Raw genomic sequence first — 17031 nt, 5'->3', positions numbered from 1 at the left:
GAAGTGGGTAAGTGCAATAGCTGCCCTGTGAGCATTTGGCAATTTACACTCGTATATTGTACTCATCTACATATGGCAGCTACATATGGCAGCTATTGCACTTGCCCACTTCTGGTAATGAGCAGTCGACATCTTTATTCCTAGTTTTGGAGTGAAACTAAAACATTGGTGTTATTTGTCAGATTGCACAGCAAACTTGGTGGCAGAACCACTTTGGTGCAGTGGTTTACCGATTATTGTTATTGATATGTTTATTCAGAAAACAATCTATTATTAGATGCTAAGTTTTTAGTCTCATGCTTTCCGCTTCTGTTTATCAAGGGTTAGTCGGTGAGGGCAGTACTAAGTTAAAGTTTAAATACAGAAGATTGTTAGCCCTCTATTATATGTAGGCCAAAAGAATTGTTGTGTTGACCCCACATGAAAACTATTGATTTTTGATTTTTTGCTTCATTTTCTGACAACTTTTATCTGAAATAATTTTAAAAAATTGGGTCTGGCGGGTAAGAGCAACACAGCAACTTTTTTGGCCTCATTATTATGCTCTGACAAACTTCTTGCATTTGACTGACAAAATGAATATAAGGCTTGTAAATGACCAGTCCATATCAATCTGGTTTCAATTGCTTTGTTTAAATAGCGTAATAAAAGGTTCACAAATTCTGAGTTTCCCCCTTTGACTAAAATACATGAAAAGAAAATGTTGTCCACGAAATTAAAAAAATGATAAATGGTATCGTTGAATTCCATCTACAAGCATATAATGCCTGTAAATGAGTGTTTTTTACGGAAGAGACAAAAAGCAGACATCCACCACGAAAACATTATTTGGAGTTTGAGCAGCTATATCACTGATACAGGTGGCTGTACAAACCAAACAAGTATTATTATAAGACCAATCTATTGTAATGTTGTTGTAGAGGGTGTCTCCTTTTCGTCTCTCATCAAAAAAACATTCATTTAGAGGCATACGCTTGTGGATGGAATTCTACGATATTTGTTTTACACACTTGATCCACTTGTTTGGTTACAGTGGTGCAATACAATCCTGTAATCAGGATTTATTGGGTGTGGGCTGATTTTGAAAAAGTGGACTTGGTGGGGTGGATTTTGAAAAAGTGGACTTTTTTTTCAAAAATTGAACAATTTCTTACCAAAAAGGCATAAAAACCCCTATTTTTCACTCACTACGTTCACAATGTGACTTTTTGGGCCTTCGGCATCCACCCCCTAGTTACGGGCCTGGTTCAATATGTATTACAGTAAGAAGATGCCGTTGTGGAAGTTGCATTTTTGTCCACTCATTGTCACAAAACATGCAGAATATTCTAGACTGTAGCTTACATTATGCATGCTTTGTGAGGGTTGAATCGACCAGAAGTGCAACCAGGGGTGCAAATTGTGATTTCTTCCTCAGGAGCAAGGTTTTTAGGCTCAAGATTTCCTCAATCATACCAGACATAAAATAGGTTTGTTCTGCACTTCGAAAGATGAGAATGGTAACATAGGATGGTTTTTTAAAGAGATTCTACATGTAAAGTTTTCGAGCTTTCAAAAGGGGCTTTATTTGGGAAAGTAGCGCACAAAAATTTGGTATGATAATATTATTATCATGATTATAATTAGTTTGGCCCATGATTGGTGTGAATTTTGCTGGAACACATGCTCCTTTCCTTTTCTTTTCCTTGCTCCCCCCCCCCCAATTTTCTCTTTCATTTTTTGTCAGAGGTAGAACTTTTCTCTTTCATTTTTTTGTCACTCTAGCTTGCCTCTTCTTATTACTTATCCTTATCAAGAAATTCCTACCTGGTTTTTTTTTTTTTTTTTTTTTTTTTTGCATTTGGTCTTTCTTCTTCTAAGTGTTCTTTAACAATATTATTACAAAGATTGAATCATTTGCTTAGCACTTGCATCTGTTTGCAGCATCCCCTTAGTTTTAACGTCCTCAATTTTTGCATCAATAGGGAATCAAATTTGCATATCATGTTCAAGTAGTTTGATATATGGCCTTCTCTATTTGTTCCCCTTTAAATTCCTCAATCGTGCTGGTCAGTAGGAGACACTTGCTGACCATTGTATCTCCATTAGTGGTTGGGTTACTGCCTTTTTTATGTTTACCTCTTAATGTAGACTATGCCATAGTCGAATTTTGATAAATAAAAATAATTATGTCATCATGATGAACGCATTCCGTTGAACTCAAAATTATACTGACGTTCAAAAGCAAAATGGTCATAAAGAGTTTAGTGACAGTAAAAGTTATTGAATACAACATATCTTGCATAATTATAACGGCTCACTTCATTACTGAACAATTCTGATTTATGGAATCTACCAGTTTATTGATCACGAAAGCCCGAGTAAAAATCCCACCACTTGGGAAGCTAACAAACAGAGGGAGTACGGTGACTGAAAATATCATACGTGAAAATCTATCAATTGCACAAATCGGAGTTTTATGCTTTTAAAAATGTAATGCCAGAGTATGCACAATGGGCAAGTGGACTAAGGAGAAGTCTACTATTAATGTTAATGGGTCCATTTTACTACCCTTTACAACTTGTTTAGTGCTTTAGTCTCTTTTTATATTCCGTCACAATTTTCCAGGTCGTCATCTCCTCAATGGCACTTCTGATTTTCCTCAGATATGTGCCCAATTTATACCATCCAACTTCTTTTCCTGTTAAATTACATTGAATGATTGTAAATTTCCTCAAATATGCATTGTTACCCATATCCATAATTACGTATACTCTAACACCAACACCTTCCTCTTTTAATACTTAAGGCTCTTATTTCTTGGACAATCATGTGAATTCCTCAATATTTTACCCACTTGAGTGTCTTCCTCTCTTTCATTCAGTAGCTTCACTGCTTCACCTATTAACTTATTATCTTTTGCTGAGACATGTTTCCCTCTTGTACCTCCCCTCCTCCTCCTCCTCTTCTTTCCACTTTCCCTCTTCCTTTCCTCTTTTCTTTTTCTTCTCCTTTCCTCTTTTTCCTCACTTTCTTTTTTCTTCTCAACGCATTATTTCCTCAATTTTGACTGTCATTTCCTAGGAGCGGTGCTCCCCGCTCCCGCACAATTTGCATCCCTGAGTGCAACTTTCAAAAGTGCATCTTCCTTACGTAGTGAGCCATTGTGATTAAACACAATGATTTATGAGTCTGACATTGTATATTGGACCAGGTGTGTAAAACAAAATAGGCTACCAATAACCTTCATAATTTCCTATTTCATAAAAACACTTTCCCAATTTATTTTAAAATTTCATAGGGGGAACTTAGAAGTTGTGACCCTTTATGAAAATATGGGTGTATACCAAAAACCATGTAAGCTTTAAAAATTTTGTTAAATAATTTATAATTTAGTACTTGTACATAATATTTGTATATCATGAAGCAGCGTGTTATGAAAATAAAGTTAAACGGCATACTGCAATATTTGTCATACATATATGGAAAGCACAGCTTCATGGATGTATAAAAATGTTGTTGATGTTTCTTCTTTCTTGGATTTTTCACAGGGTTGGCATGATTTAAAATCAATTGATTTAAATCACGATAATCAAATGATTTTTTTTAATCGCTGATTTAAATCAACTTTTTCAGCTTTTACCATTTTGATAAATTTAAGCTAATGTCTATGTTGAATTGACTGTTTTATTACTTCATTTGTAATGCTTCTACTCCTTTTGGATACAATTAAATACCTCTATGTCATTTTATCTATTGCTAAAAAAAGGTGCAGAATTCAACAGGTTTTTTCCCATGATTTTACCAAATTGTTTCTTCAAAATGTTCACATCTGAAAACGCATTGTGATTTTTTGTAAATACCTGATACGATTGCGCATATGTCTAGCATTCCACTGGTCTCTTAACTTTATCATGGGGTATGACAGATCTTGGAATAAAAAAAAAATTAAAAATTGATTTAAATACAAAATTCGATTTAAATAAAATAAATCGATTTTGTAAAAAAAAAAAAAAATTAAATAAAAAAATCACCAACCCTGATTTTTCCAGAGGTGACTTTCAGGGTGGAATTTGATAGATTGGTAAAAACAGGCCTAAAACATTTAACACATCACAGCGGCCAGCATCCCACAGCTGGGGGTAGGGAGTAAAAATAATTTCCTTTCTGGGAACTTGAACTACTGTTTGGGACTATTTTCTGTGAGTGCAGAGCACAAGCCTCAACAGGTGGGATGGTGGGGGACCACCCCTGGAAGCTCCTGGGTCCACCCCACTTCTAGGCTTTGATGCAGTGATGCTTTTTCTTGGGCAAATTTTTTGCTGAGGCCAGAGGTTCAGCAGGAGGTTCAGTCTGCAGTTCAAATTGCTATTGCTATAGCATCCATGATTTATTAGGGGCTGTGCAATAATTATGAGCCAGAGGGGTAAAATTTCCAAAGGGTGTGCTAAAAATGCTTGCCCCCTCTCAGCCTGCCAAAAACTGCTTGCCCCACCCTCTTGGCCAGTGGCGTAGCCAGCACTTTTTCAGAGGGAGGAAAGACAAATTCTAAGGGGGGCATCTTTTGGCGACAAAATCAGTTAATGTTACAAATGCGCGCGAAAAATTTTGCCATATTGAAGCTAAACTTGTGAAATATGGTACAGAAAGTGAATAAATTCACGCGAAAATGAGGTTTTAAAACAAATTGTTTTCCAGAGTCAAGACGCAGATATCATTATTAAGCCTCATATCACTTATTTATTGTCGTATTAAAGTGCAGAGTAGGTTAGATATGAATATTAAATGTTAGACCAAAGTAGCTCAAAGTACTATACACCTGATCCGTGAACTTGTCTTCTTTAAAGACAAATTCTTGTTAGATTTATAGTAAGTTTTTAATAGTCCCTTAGTATGAAACTAAGAACCTAAGGGGGCTGGCATTTTCTTCGGAAGGGGGGGGGGGTCCCAAAAATACAGGGGGGTCATAGAATTTTCAGACCAAAAATAGGGGGGTTATAATTTTTTAACACCCAAAACAGGGTTATAGAATTATTAAAGGAAGTGTCCGGCAATCACAACATTATGTCTTATATGTTAGAAAAATAATTATCAAGCACGAATCACATGGTTTTATTTCAATCAAACTCATATTAACCATAAAAACGAATAAAAACAGCCGTCTCTCAACGCGATATTCAAAATTCCAGCTGAAATGTTCTAGAGCAGTGACGTCATGGTTATTTGTGCTCATTTGTCGACAGGCTTCATTGAACTATTGGGACGTCACTGCTCTAGACAATTTCGGCGCGGGAATTTTGAATATCGCGTGTTGAGAGATGGCTTTTTTTATTTATAAAGGGGACGTCGTTTTGGGCAGGACAAAAGACTTAAAAGAGGGAGGGAAGCAGTTCTTAGCAGGTTGGAAGCACACGAGGGAAGGGGTAAGAGAATTTGGGCATGTCAAAAAAGGGTGGGCAAGAGATTTTGGACACTCTTTTATGGGGTACCAGCCACATAGGGCCCAACGCTCTAAAAAAGGATAAGTAGGAAAAGCCCCACTGTGCCCATGGGGAGCTAATTATTGCACAGTCCCTTCATTTGTTTTCAAAATCAGCTATCCCTCATCCTATAACCCCATTTGTTGTGTCACTCCCTTCTGGGGTCTCTGATTATTTCTGGGGATTTTATAGGCCCAAAACACTTGGGCCTATAAATCACCATGGCCCATGCAGGCTGTCATTTTCAGTCTCAAAACGGTTCTACTAAAGACCCCTCTGATTATTTTATTTTTTTTGGGGGGGGGGGCTTTTTTATATAGGTCAAATACTAAAAATAGGTCTAGCCCCGGGGTCTAGCACCTGTTTAAATACCCATTGAACCAATTTTTAGTCATGGCCCCCCACCCGTTTTTCAGCATCGGAATCGCAGGCTCTTTAAAGTCTTGACAAGTTTGAGTGCTGGCACCAGGAAGGGGGTGTTCCCAAACATTTATAACTTCCTTCATGTAGTTTCCTGACTTTCCTCGACTGGATAAAACACTGAAAAAAATCACTGCCATGCCATTTCAAACCGTTGTTGACCCCTCCCCCTATGTATGTCGTCAGTTCAAGTGTGGTCTTTGTGGGACCCCCCCCCCGGCCCTCCCCACTGAGTTGCTATAGGCCTACCTCATCTCTACAAAATACAATTTCAACCCCTAAAAACCAAAAAAAGAATTTTGCCCCTCCCAAATCGGGTGTAAAATTCAAAATTGGCCTGCCTGGATAACACAAAATTCCTGCAAAATGTATACCGTATACCTTTATGTTGGGCAAAATTAGTGTAAACACAAAATTTCACCTTAATTTGAAAGCCCAGTGGCTGTGGTTGGGCCTGTGGGCCTTAGGGGCTGTGCAATAATTATGAGTCCTGGTGGGAGGGGTGGAGAAATTTTTGGCGAGCCGAAGGGGGGGGGGGGCAATTTTTGGCACGCCAAAAGGGAGGGGGGGGCAGCGATTTTTGGCACACATTTATGGGGTGCCACTCTAAAAAGGCATAGGAAAACACTAAGGAAACGCTTAAATATGCAAAATTTCCTGCTTGATGTGCTTGCAACATGTACCGGTAGGCCCTAGGCATAAATAGTAGGCCCCTAATTCTAGACTAGGCCTACCGGTATTTAAGATGATCCAAAAAAATAAAGGCATGCAAGGGGGGGGGGGGGGGGGGGGCAGATTTTTGGCAGGCCGGGGGGGGGGGGGTAAGCATTTTTTTGGGAGGCCTCGGAGGCCTTTTGGAAATTGTACCCTAGTGGCTCATAGTTGCAGTCCCCCCCACGTTGAAAATCTAAAGTCTATGGTTGCAGCCCCTTGAGCCTACTGAGCCACTGCACCTGGAGCCACTGCAATTTTGCAGTGGCCACTTGCAGGCCCCAGGCAGGCATGCCAGCCTACAAAACGGTGCATTTTTATTAATATTGGTCTGTATTTTGTCAAATTGTGAATGTTCATAAATTTATGAAGTTCTACATGATATCCCCTTGCCTTTCCTTTATATATTTATATGTATAATTATATGGGGTCTCTTTGTTGTGTCAATGTTTTGAATAAATTTACCGCATTATTATTTCTCCAATCAGAATTTGCACGACCTGGGATCACTTCCGCTATGCTCAATAATTTCCTGGGCCTGATTTGGCTACATGCCATTTTGGGCTTTAGTATTCGTGGACGAGGCTACATAATTTCTGCTGCCTGCGCTGCCGAAACGATTGCAGACTGAAGAGAGTAAACATCGGAAAAACGGGTCCCAAATTTTGGGCCAATATTAGCGCTGTCGATGATCGTAAGGAATTGAAATTTTGGGAGCTTTTAAAAGGGACTTTGGGTTATAAGTGGGCGAAGTTTGGTTGCGATAATGGCCGCACAACCGCCTCAACGACCCCAACGTAGAAATGCCTCCCCAAGAGCAGGCCCGCAGCCAATGCGAGCTACACTGCCATTTACTCTCAGGCAAAGCAGCCCGATCCGCGGTAGCAACGGACGCCGATCGAGTCCTGGTCCAGCGTCGTCCCCCACACAACCTTGGCCAGATAATCACAAAAAGCACAGCAGGAGATCGCCTGATCACAGAGCATCCCCAGAAAGAAGCCCCAGTACACCAGGTTTTAAAGGTAAGAATCTTTATTTTTAATATGTAACTCGGATATTCTCTATAAAAATCGGCGACACAAAAATGTTTTTGTTCATCCATCGCAATTTTGTGAACTTGTCAGAACACGTCGTGGATATGTTCTCTTTCTTCAGCCTTTTTCTTCCTTGTATTAAACATCTTTAAAAATTCCCGACAGACCCCCTCTAGTCCAGGTATTACTGTTTCAGAATTTTGAGAATTTTTGTTATTTTCTGCCATTGTAAGACAAATAATTGCGTTTAAATTTTCCCTTGTGTGTGGAAAAATGCCTGCTGGCCCTATCGATCACGTCATGAGAACAAATTTGCATGTGTGCTGACGAAGTGAGCCGTGAACCATGGAGGTGATACAGCTCCCTCAATTTATGAAAGAAATTACTTTTATGAATGAAATTATGACTGAACTCTCATGCACTTGAGACTGATGTACATGTAGAATAAAATTGTCAAGTAAAAAATCAGTCCTGTGTTTTAGTTTTACTATGTGATCATGACATGATGATGTGTTAAAACTTTTTATCAGGATGATGTGTGGCATTCAGCATGTTCAGTCCAATAAATTGAGGAGTCTGGGATGGGGGCGGCCGGCCGGGGTGGGGTGGGCAATGGGGAAAGCCTTTCTGGCCGGCACTGAAGGGGGATTTACTGGTACAGAAACCAGGTTCAGAAAATGGACAGTGTCAGTGGAGGCCTGGGGGGGGGGGCCTGGCCGGGATGATGCATTAAAATTCGTAGTGACATTTGGTTTTAGCATACTATTCAAGTATCCCCCACCACATCCCGGGAAATATATGGGGCACCAGTAGAGATTGCATGATTGTAAGGTTTACAAGAATTAACAAGTTTATGATGCACTCAATCAATGCCTGCTCTGGTCAGTCTGGATCAGTGCCTTTCTCGCAAACCACTCCCAAGCTCGGCTGTCTCGGTGAATGGTCAACACTCTTCCTGGGTTGATGTCACATCAGGAGTTCCCCAGGAATCTGTGCTTGGTCCAGCTTTATTTTTGTTATTAACGGCAATCAAGATAACATCAATTAAAATGAAAGCATTCGCCTCTTCGCCGATGACAGCATCGTTTATAGTCTAAACTCACCAGATGATCACAAAATCCTGCAACAAGACCTTCAGGCTCTTTAATTTAATATCAAGAAATCCTGAGCATCACCCGCAAGAGGAAGCCAAGCGACTACCAGTATACCATCTTCGGAGACGTCCTTGGCAGAGTCAATCAACATGATTATCTAGGTATAATTTACCATCAGTGTTCGAAATAGGGAAAATATGGACGTTGTCCCGAGGACAACTAAAGCATAAATTCTGCTTGTCCTCAAAACAATTTGGTTGTCCCCAAAATGTGTCATATATTTGGAGGTAAAATATAATGGTTGTCTAGGGGATAAGTACATAGCTCAATTTGGTTGTCCCCAGTGATTTTTGGACAAGAGGATTTGTGCTTATTTCGAACACTGTTTCCCATGACCTCAACTGGAACAGCCATTCACACCAAATCGTCAACAAAGCCAACCAAACACTAGGTCTTCTCAGAAGAACACTTGCACCATGCCACAAGGATGTGAAGGTTAGAGCCTTGGGTAAAATTAGGCTGTGAGGGCGCTTTACCTTTTAGCGACCCCGTTCGCAACCATTTTTGATTTTTAAGTTTTATCATACTAGAGATAAATCATCAATCATCCATATTCTGAAATTTTCAGCCATTTATCACATTTGGTGTGGCCGTGGCACTAATTTTTTAAAAATACAGGGGTAACCTGCCCATAGCAATATACAGGGGTCAATGAACTTTGTATCACATATAAGTCAATGGAAGCGTCCCTACACATTTTCAAAAGGGTACCACGCACCACAAGTGAAATAAGGTAAAGAGTTCAAATTTGGACAGATGCTGCTATTTATTAACTTTGATTTGATAATAAGAAATGATAAAATTTTAGTAGGGGGGATACGTAACAGCTATTACGTTGAACAGCGCCCTCACATCCTAAATTGGCTCTTAAACTTGCATCAAAACATACGATTTGTGTAAAAATTGCATATATCCAGGGGACCCAAAATCATGTAAATAATCATTAGAATCCAACAAGCAGCAAAGAAAACGCCCATAATTGTCAAAATAGTGAAAAAAATGCGTAGTTTTTTGGCCGGCACTGTCTCATTTTTCAACCGATTTTTTTTTAAAAGGTGTCAAAATGCTCAGGAGGATTAGCTGCTTCAATTCAGCTAGTACCGTACCCTAAGCTTTTTGAAACATAACCCTTTTTTGGGGGCTGTACAGCCTATCAGCAGAATTAATAAAATGATCTAGCTTTACATCAATTGGCATGATTCATAAGTTATGACCTCAAATCCTTACCTGGCAACCGATCACACAACTTATTTCTACTGCATGGATCACATGCTTTGACCCGGCCTGATCCACCTCAAATGGATTACTGGGCTTGTTACTCGCCAATACACGGCATGGCACGGCAACTGACACTGACTCGGTAGAAACATGCTGCATTGGAATTGAGGTGCTGCTTTTTTTTATTTGTTCGAAGGAAGAGACATTGTGGCATCACGAATCGTGTCTCCGTCCGTCTGTCAGTCGGTGTGTCCCCATCCCCCCAAATGTGTGCCCATCCCCCCAAATGTGCAAAAGTATACAAAAAAGTCCCAAAATATGACAATTTGCGAGCGTAATGAGAAAAAAAAATTGGGTTTTTTCTGCTTTTTGGTCACAATTGGTCCAAATTTTGAGGTAAAGTCACATTTTACAAAATTGCCCCCCCTGGAAAAAAGGTCCACTTTTTCAAAATCAGCACCCCAAAAAAATCATGCGTACTGGCCTGCTTCAGCCAAAGCTGCATGATGGGAACTTGGAAATGGTGGTGTTCTGTTCAGGTTCACATACTAAGGTCAAAGGTCATTTTAGGTCAACTTGAAAATTGGGCTGAAAATCAAAAAGGGTTTCTCAAAAATAAAAATAAAATGTTTCAAAATCAAATGAATATTTTGTGGTGTTCACTACCCTTCAGACGACCTATCTGGGACCACCGTCCCTATTTTTTTTATGGCGAACAAGCTAATCAGATTTTGAAATTTAATTTTGGATTTTAATTGCACAAACTCTGAAAAGACTTACCCCTACTAGCAGTGGCGGCGCCAGAAATTTTTTTTTCGGGGGGCATTGAGGGGGCAAAGTGAATTTCAGGGGGGCAAAATCAACAAAGTTTGCATAAAATTACCGTAAAAAGTGGAAATTTTCGTAATTTTGGGTTTTTTCTGGGGGGGCAACAGGGGGCAAGAGTTCTGACTGGGGGGGCATTTGCCCCCCCATGCCCCCCCCGTGGCGCCGCCACTGCCTACTAGTATAGGGCCTTTTGACTGTGGTGATCCAAAACCATGCTATATCATAAAACCTGGCTATATCCAGAGAACTCCTAAACCCAGTGACTGCTATTCCCCAGAAAAAAAGCATTTTTTTTTTTTCGGGTGGAGCCGTTAGTGGGTTTTAGCGGTTCTCGGATATAGTGTCTTTAAAGGCCCTATAGAACGGCTAGAAAAGACTAGGAGCTCTTGAGTCTAATATGAAATGTCCCCTGTTTTAGCTGTTCTTTATGGGCCATTGTGAATAAACTGTGTGCACAATGTATGACATCACAATAAGAACATAGGAATGTCTTATAAATGTATTTGAATTTCCACACACTTACACATTACAGCACACAATAGAGATTCAATCATCCAAGGTTGTGCTAAGGGTTTTTAAAAATGGAGCATATTTTGGTGTCAAATTGTCCTCATAAGGACACCTTCCATCAACAATTTAACTGTGCAATGCAAGGACATGCAAACAAAGTCAGAACACCCAGCTGGGAAGACAGTGTTGTGTTTGACATTGACAAGATGCATGCATACTAATACTATCAATTTATTATCCTATAAAAAAACCATGTAGGATCAGGGTTCGAATTCGGCTGTAGCGCATAGCAGTCTGCTCCACATTTTGAAGTAACTGCTACCCAATTTTGCATTTGTAGCACTTTTTATTGCTTTAGTATAATATGGAAGTATCCTGATTATGATGAATTAGCCAAAAACTGCTACCGGTACGCAAAATTTTTAAACGAATTTGAACCCTGTGTAGGATGTACTCTCTCTTCCCTGATTTAGTGTTTTACACCATGGTCCAGTCGTAAAGGAGCACTGTCCTCTGTTTTAGGAGGTGTGCAGTACACTGTAGGTTGTGATTGTATGCCAAATGGCTACATGTATACATCCTCTTTTGCGTGCATTAAAAATATTATCCGCTGTTGGTAGGCACTTTTTTTACCGTCTTAAATACACAGCTAGTATAATATACATGTACACAAATCCACCATTTTGGTCCTCAAATTAAACATTGTTTCAGAGTCGGACATCCTCTGGACTCAGTACACCGGTCGATCTTACCGTTTCCGATGTTGATTAAGATACTTCTTGCATCGATCCCGAGATGCGGAAAAACCAATAGTCATTTTGTCCCACATAAATGAATAAATAACAAAACCCCCGATCCCCGAGTGGACTCACCCATTCGGTGACGTCACACACGATAATCATCCTTATCCTCCTTGGTTTCTAGATGAGATAGACGTGTGGATTTTTCTTTACCAACGCTAAGTATCATTACGAACCAAAGGATTTAGAGATATACAGTTTGTTTGTTACACTGAGGTAAAAACCAACCAGTATAGTCGCTAGGGAGATAGTTTTGACGACATTTTTCGGCTAGAAAAGTGACAAAAACGATCCAAAAACTTAGCTTGTATGTGTATTTCCGTTCGTATACGGGACACACGTTTTCAAAATGGCCGCCCTTAGGACGCCATTTTATTTTTTGTTCTCACGTAAAACAACTATAGCAGACTAGTAAGTTACAATAGATGTTTGTACAATACTGTGTATACATGTATGGTGAGTGATTATCGCTATGTTTATGGTATGCTCTATCGTTATATCTTTCAGTACGCTGCGTCTGATGACGCCTTGAGTTACTGCTAAGAGTTGGTGGGTTTCGAAGGACCAGCCTGACAAATCTTCCCCAAAAGGTTTTCAGTTTTCATCCCTTTGTATATATATTTTTATATCATACCACTACATCAGCGCCAGCCACTGTGCGTGTGGGTCTGTTTATTGGGCTTGAGCTTGTGTTCGGGGGGGTAGTGCTGTACGCTCCCCGATTACTACAATGTCTAGGCCTTGTCAATCATGCCCTTCCCTTGTTCCAGAGTGGGACCCGCATCCACTCTGCTACTCCCACAGGGATTGCTCTAAATCAAATAAGTGTGCTTCCTTTTGCATAGGCTTATCGGACATCCACTTCGAGGATTTAGAAAGTAGCGCTCGTTTAGGTCTTCGACACAGACAGAAGACGAAGACTAAGAAACAGAAGCCTACAGGTAAGATTGATATGGTAGGTACTAGCGAGGCGGCAAGGGCCACGCTAAGGTAACCTCTGGGGCTCCGGTCCCGGGCAAGCAGGCGGACCCTCCGGGGACTGCTAAGCGAGCCGAAGGCCTAACAGCCAGCGAAAGCACTGACTTAACGTCTAAGCTAGTAGCAGGCAGCAGGGCGGTACTTGCCCTAACAGGCGAGTACCAGTCTACCAGTGAGATCTCTAGCGAGTTTCTTGCAGGTGGACACCCGTCTATTGCTGGCGAACGAGCGGGTCTTGCACCCGCGGAAGTAGCCGGCGACGGACAGTATGCCAAGGGTACCCCGGGCTTGCCTGGGTTGAATCCTAGCATACAGCGTGCAGCGGACTTGCCTCGGCGGTCTGTAGCACGCAGCGTGCCAGTGGAACCCGGGCTTGCCTGGGTTGATCCACGACACGCAGCACGCTTCGTTCCCCGCAAGGGTCGAATGAAATCGTGCATGGGTTTAGCAGAGACGATACCGGGCTAACGCTTGGTGTAGTCTTAGCAGAACCAACTGGGGTTGTCACACGGCAGCGTTCCATGGTGGGACCGCCGAGTGATTCCTGGGCCTTGGAATGGCTGCCGGCTGTCCTCCGGGACTGGCTAGCGGCTATACCGGGGTTGGGCTCGCAGTCTCTCACGGGACAGCGACCCAAGTGCAAACAGTGGCAGCTACCGAGGCGAGCTACGGCTTGACTTCAGTGGTAGCCACTATGCACGCACCCATAGCTGCCGTGAGTGGTCCGCCACACACAGCGACCTTGGGCGAGGCTCAAGAGGTTAGGTAGGTAGTTTGAACAGCCTGGCTGATCAACAACCCACTTATGTCCTCGAGAGCCAGCAGAGCGTGGGTGATCCATTACAGTCAATGGGTCAATTACCCTCTTATGATCGATCACTATCTATTCAGCGGAGCATGGCTCCATTGATTGATACTGCCTATTCAGGTAGCGAGGTGACTGATCGAGGGTATACACGCTCAGCTACCCGTGATACTAGGCAAGCTCCTTTTAGCCAAGGGACAGCCAGTATAGCGGGGTACCCATACACACGGCTTGATCCTCTAGCGGGGAACGCTGTGAAGCATGGGTACAGTGGTACGCAGCCGGGAGCCCTACCGGGCACCTACGCTACAACCACGCAGGTACCGCAGTACTCGTCCTGGTTACCACAGTCTCTGTGGCAACAGGGGGGGGGAGGCGGTACTGGTACTGCCGTTCCATGGGGTTTCCCTGGTGGCGGATCCTTGCAGGGTCAGCTACCAACAGGGTATGCCCCGTGGTATCCGCCGCAGGGTGGTTTCTTCCACGGTCTAGCACCGTGGCAAGTGCCGCCTAGCGTTGGGCAAGCAGTACCACCAGTTGTTACCCAACCCGGCGGCGAGTGGCTAACCCTGATACAGCTCAGGGTAGGCCGCACACTGCTATGGCTAGAGGCGACAGCAGCGAGGCGTCGCGGATCCCGGGTGCTATAGCTAGCATCTCGGGTCTAGCGGAGTACTCCCTCTTCTGCTGGTGTTCAGTTGGCTAGCCACACGGTGGCGACACCTCCCTGTCCACCTTCAGATGCCCGTCGTCAGATCTCTTCCTCATCAGAGAGTGAGTCAGAGTCTGAAGGCGAGGGAAAGGAGTCGGAAGATGACACCAGTAGCGACTCACAGTCTGATGAGACTGTGCAGCTAGCTTCAGGTATCCTTCCCCGCTTCCCGTGAGGAACTCGCTAGCAATGGTCTACCTGCGGACACCGCTGAGGTGATGAGCCGTGTGGCCCAAGGTTTGGGCCTGGCTTTCTCTCAGGAGGAGTCCGTTCAGGAGGACCAGGGCATCTTTTCAGTAGGATGCCCAGCTAGCGGCGTCCACACAAGGGTCGCCTGCACTTGCATTCCCGGCGGACCTCAAGGGTAGGTTTCGTGGGGCTGTCAGGCTCGCTGGAGCTTCGACGCCGCGTGCTTGCACGCTTCCACTGCGTGTTTCGCAGGAGGACTGCGAAACCTACCCCAGGGTCCCTGACATGGATCCAGACGTTGCCAAGCGCCTGCCGCTGGCGGCCAAAGGCGCCTGGGGTCGTTCTCCCCCAGTGGGAGGAGGAGCTAAAGCTCATCGATAAGCGAGCACGCCGCTTATCAGAGTCTCTAGCGTTGCTACCACGCTTGCCGAACACCTCGGTAGGAAGGTAGCGAACGACCACGGGGCAACGTCGGAACGCTTCCGCGAGGTTAATCTGTTAGCGGTGCTAACAGCTAACCTCAACGAGAGTTCTATGGGCCTAGCCCATAGGATGTCATCTCGCCGCCGGGAGAATGCCTGTTTGTCCCTCCAGTCAACTTACGGCTCCGACTTTGCTGAAGCAATGAAGAAGTCTGACTCGGTGGGACAGGGGCTACTCTTTGGACAGGCCTTTTGCGCTACGGTGGAGGACCGGGCAAAGAAGGCCACCAATGAGAGCACTCTGAAGAAGTCAGAGGCTGCCCTGACCAAGGGAAGGGCAGTAAAGCGAAGAAGAAGCACAAGAAGAAGAAGTCTTCTAAGCGTTCTTCAGCGCCAGCTCCGGCTTCAGCAGGACGCGCACCACAGACTACACCCGAGCCCGAGGCTACTCCAGCACCTCCCAAAAAATCTGGGAAGCGCAAGAGTAGTTCTGGATCGTATGGCAAGCCCCCTAACAAGAGCCGTTCTTCTAAGGGTGGCAAACCAGATCGGTCCTGAGGGCACGGCGGTCGACAGTCCATGCCGGCAGGTTTGGACTTCCACAGGGGATTCCCCTGTGGGCGGCCGCTGTGCATTACGCCCGGAGATGGCATGCCATCTCACCGGGCGCCTGGGTATTGTCAGTGGTCAGTGGGGGTTACAGGCTGGAATTTACCAGCCACCCCTCGTGCGCCTGCACGATTCAGAGGTCCACGGTAGTGCCGCCAGACGGCCCCCAGCGTCGGGCACTACTATCAGAGGTCACTCAGCTTCTCACGGCAAGCGATTGTCCCGGTCTACCCCCCTTTCACCAAGGGGTTTTGGAGCACTTTTTTCTGGCTCCAAAGAAGACCGGCGATTGAGGCCCATTCTGAACCTCAAGCCGTTGAACGAGTTCATCAGGCCCAAGAGGTTCAGAATGGAGACTCTCGCTTGGTGCTAGCCTGCCCCATCAAGGGTATGTGGGCGGCATCGCTAGATCTCTCGGACGATATCTGCATGTTCCGATCGCACCTCAAGATCAGAGGTTTCTACGCTTCAAGGTACAGGGTCAAACTTACCAGTTTCGATGCCTGCCATTCGCTTGTCCACCTCCCCAGAGTGTTTACACTCCTGGTCAGGGCGGTGGCAGCGTACCTGAAGCGCAGGGGAGTCAACATGTGTGGCTACCTGGCCGATTGGTGCATTTACGGACGCACCCCACTGGAGACACAGTGTCTCGTGGAGTTAGTAGTCCGTGCGGTGCGGGACCTGGGATTTCTGATCAACGCCAAGAAATCCAATTTGGTCCCGACGCGAGACACCACTATTCTTAGGGGCCCAGATCAACCTCAAGGAGGGGATCGCGGCGCCCTCACCCGAGAGGGTGACGAACATGGCGAGGTGTGCCCGACTCTTGGCCGAGTCAGAGGGAGCACCCGCTGTGGCATGGATGAAGGTTTTGGGCCTTATGGCCAGTATGGTAGACCTCGTACCGTACTGCCGCTTTCACATGAGGCCTATACAACTACACCTTCTAGCCTTTTACAGGCCCAGTCGTCACCCAATATCCCTCGCGGTTCCGATGTCGGAGATCGCGAGAGAACTCTGGTGGTGGACCCATCAGCCCAATTTGACTCAAGGTGTCAGGTTCCCTGCACCAGCGGTGCGTCCACGTAGTGACGACCGGCCAGCGTCAAAGCTGGGCTGGGGGGCCACATCCACGGGACTCAGTCTCGGGCCTATGGTCGGCCACGGAGACGGGAGTTCCAT

The 17031-nt window shown here is 44.3% G+C and overlaps 1 protein-coding gene across 1 annotated transcript in view; it reads left to right on the top strand.

The window, feature by feature from the left end:
- Nucleotides 1-7160: 7160 nt before the first annotated feature.
- The window catches only part of LOC140150472 (protein FAM117B-like), a 62094-nt gene continuing 52223 nt past the window's right edge, over nucleotides 7161-17031 (top strand). Inside the window, exon 1 of the mRNA XM_072172491.1 lies at nucleotides 7161-7612. Within this exon, the coding sequence (XP_072028592.1) occupies nucleotides 7357-7612 (256 nt within the window). The 5' untranslated portion in view covers nucleotides 7161-7356. The remainder of the gene's footprint in view (nucleotides 7613-17031) is intronic.

This window comes from Amphiura filiformis, chromosome 4 (genome assembly GCF_039555335.1).
Source record: "Amphiura filiformis chromosome 4, Afil_fr2py, whole genome shotgun sequence".
In the NCBI taxonomy this organism is placed as follows: domain Eukaryota; kingdom Metazoa; phylum Echinodermata; class Ophiuroidea; order Amphilepidida; family Amphiuridae; genus Amphiura; species Amphiura filiformis.
This window is presented reverse-complemented; position numbering and strand designations above follow the sequence as displayed.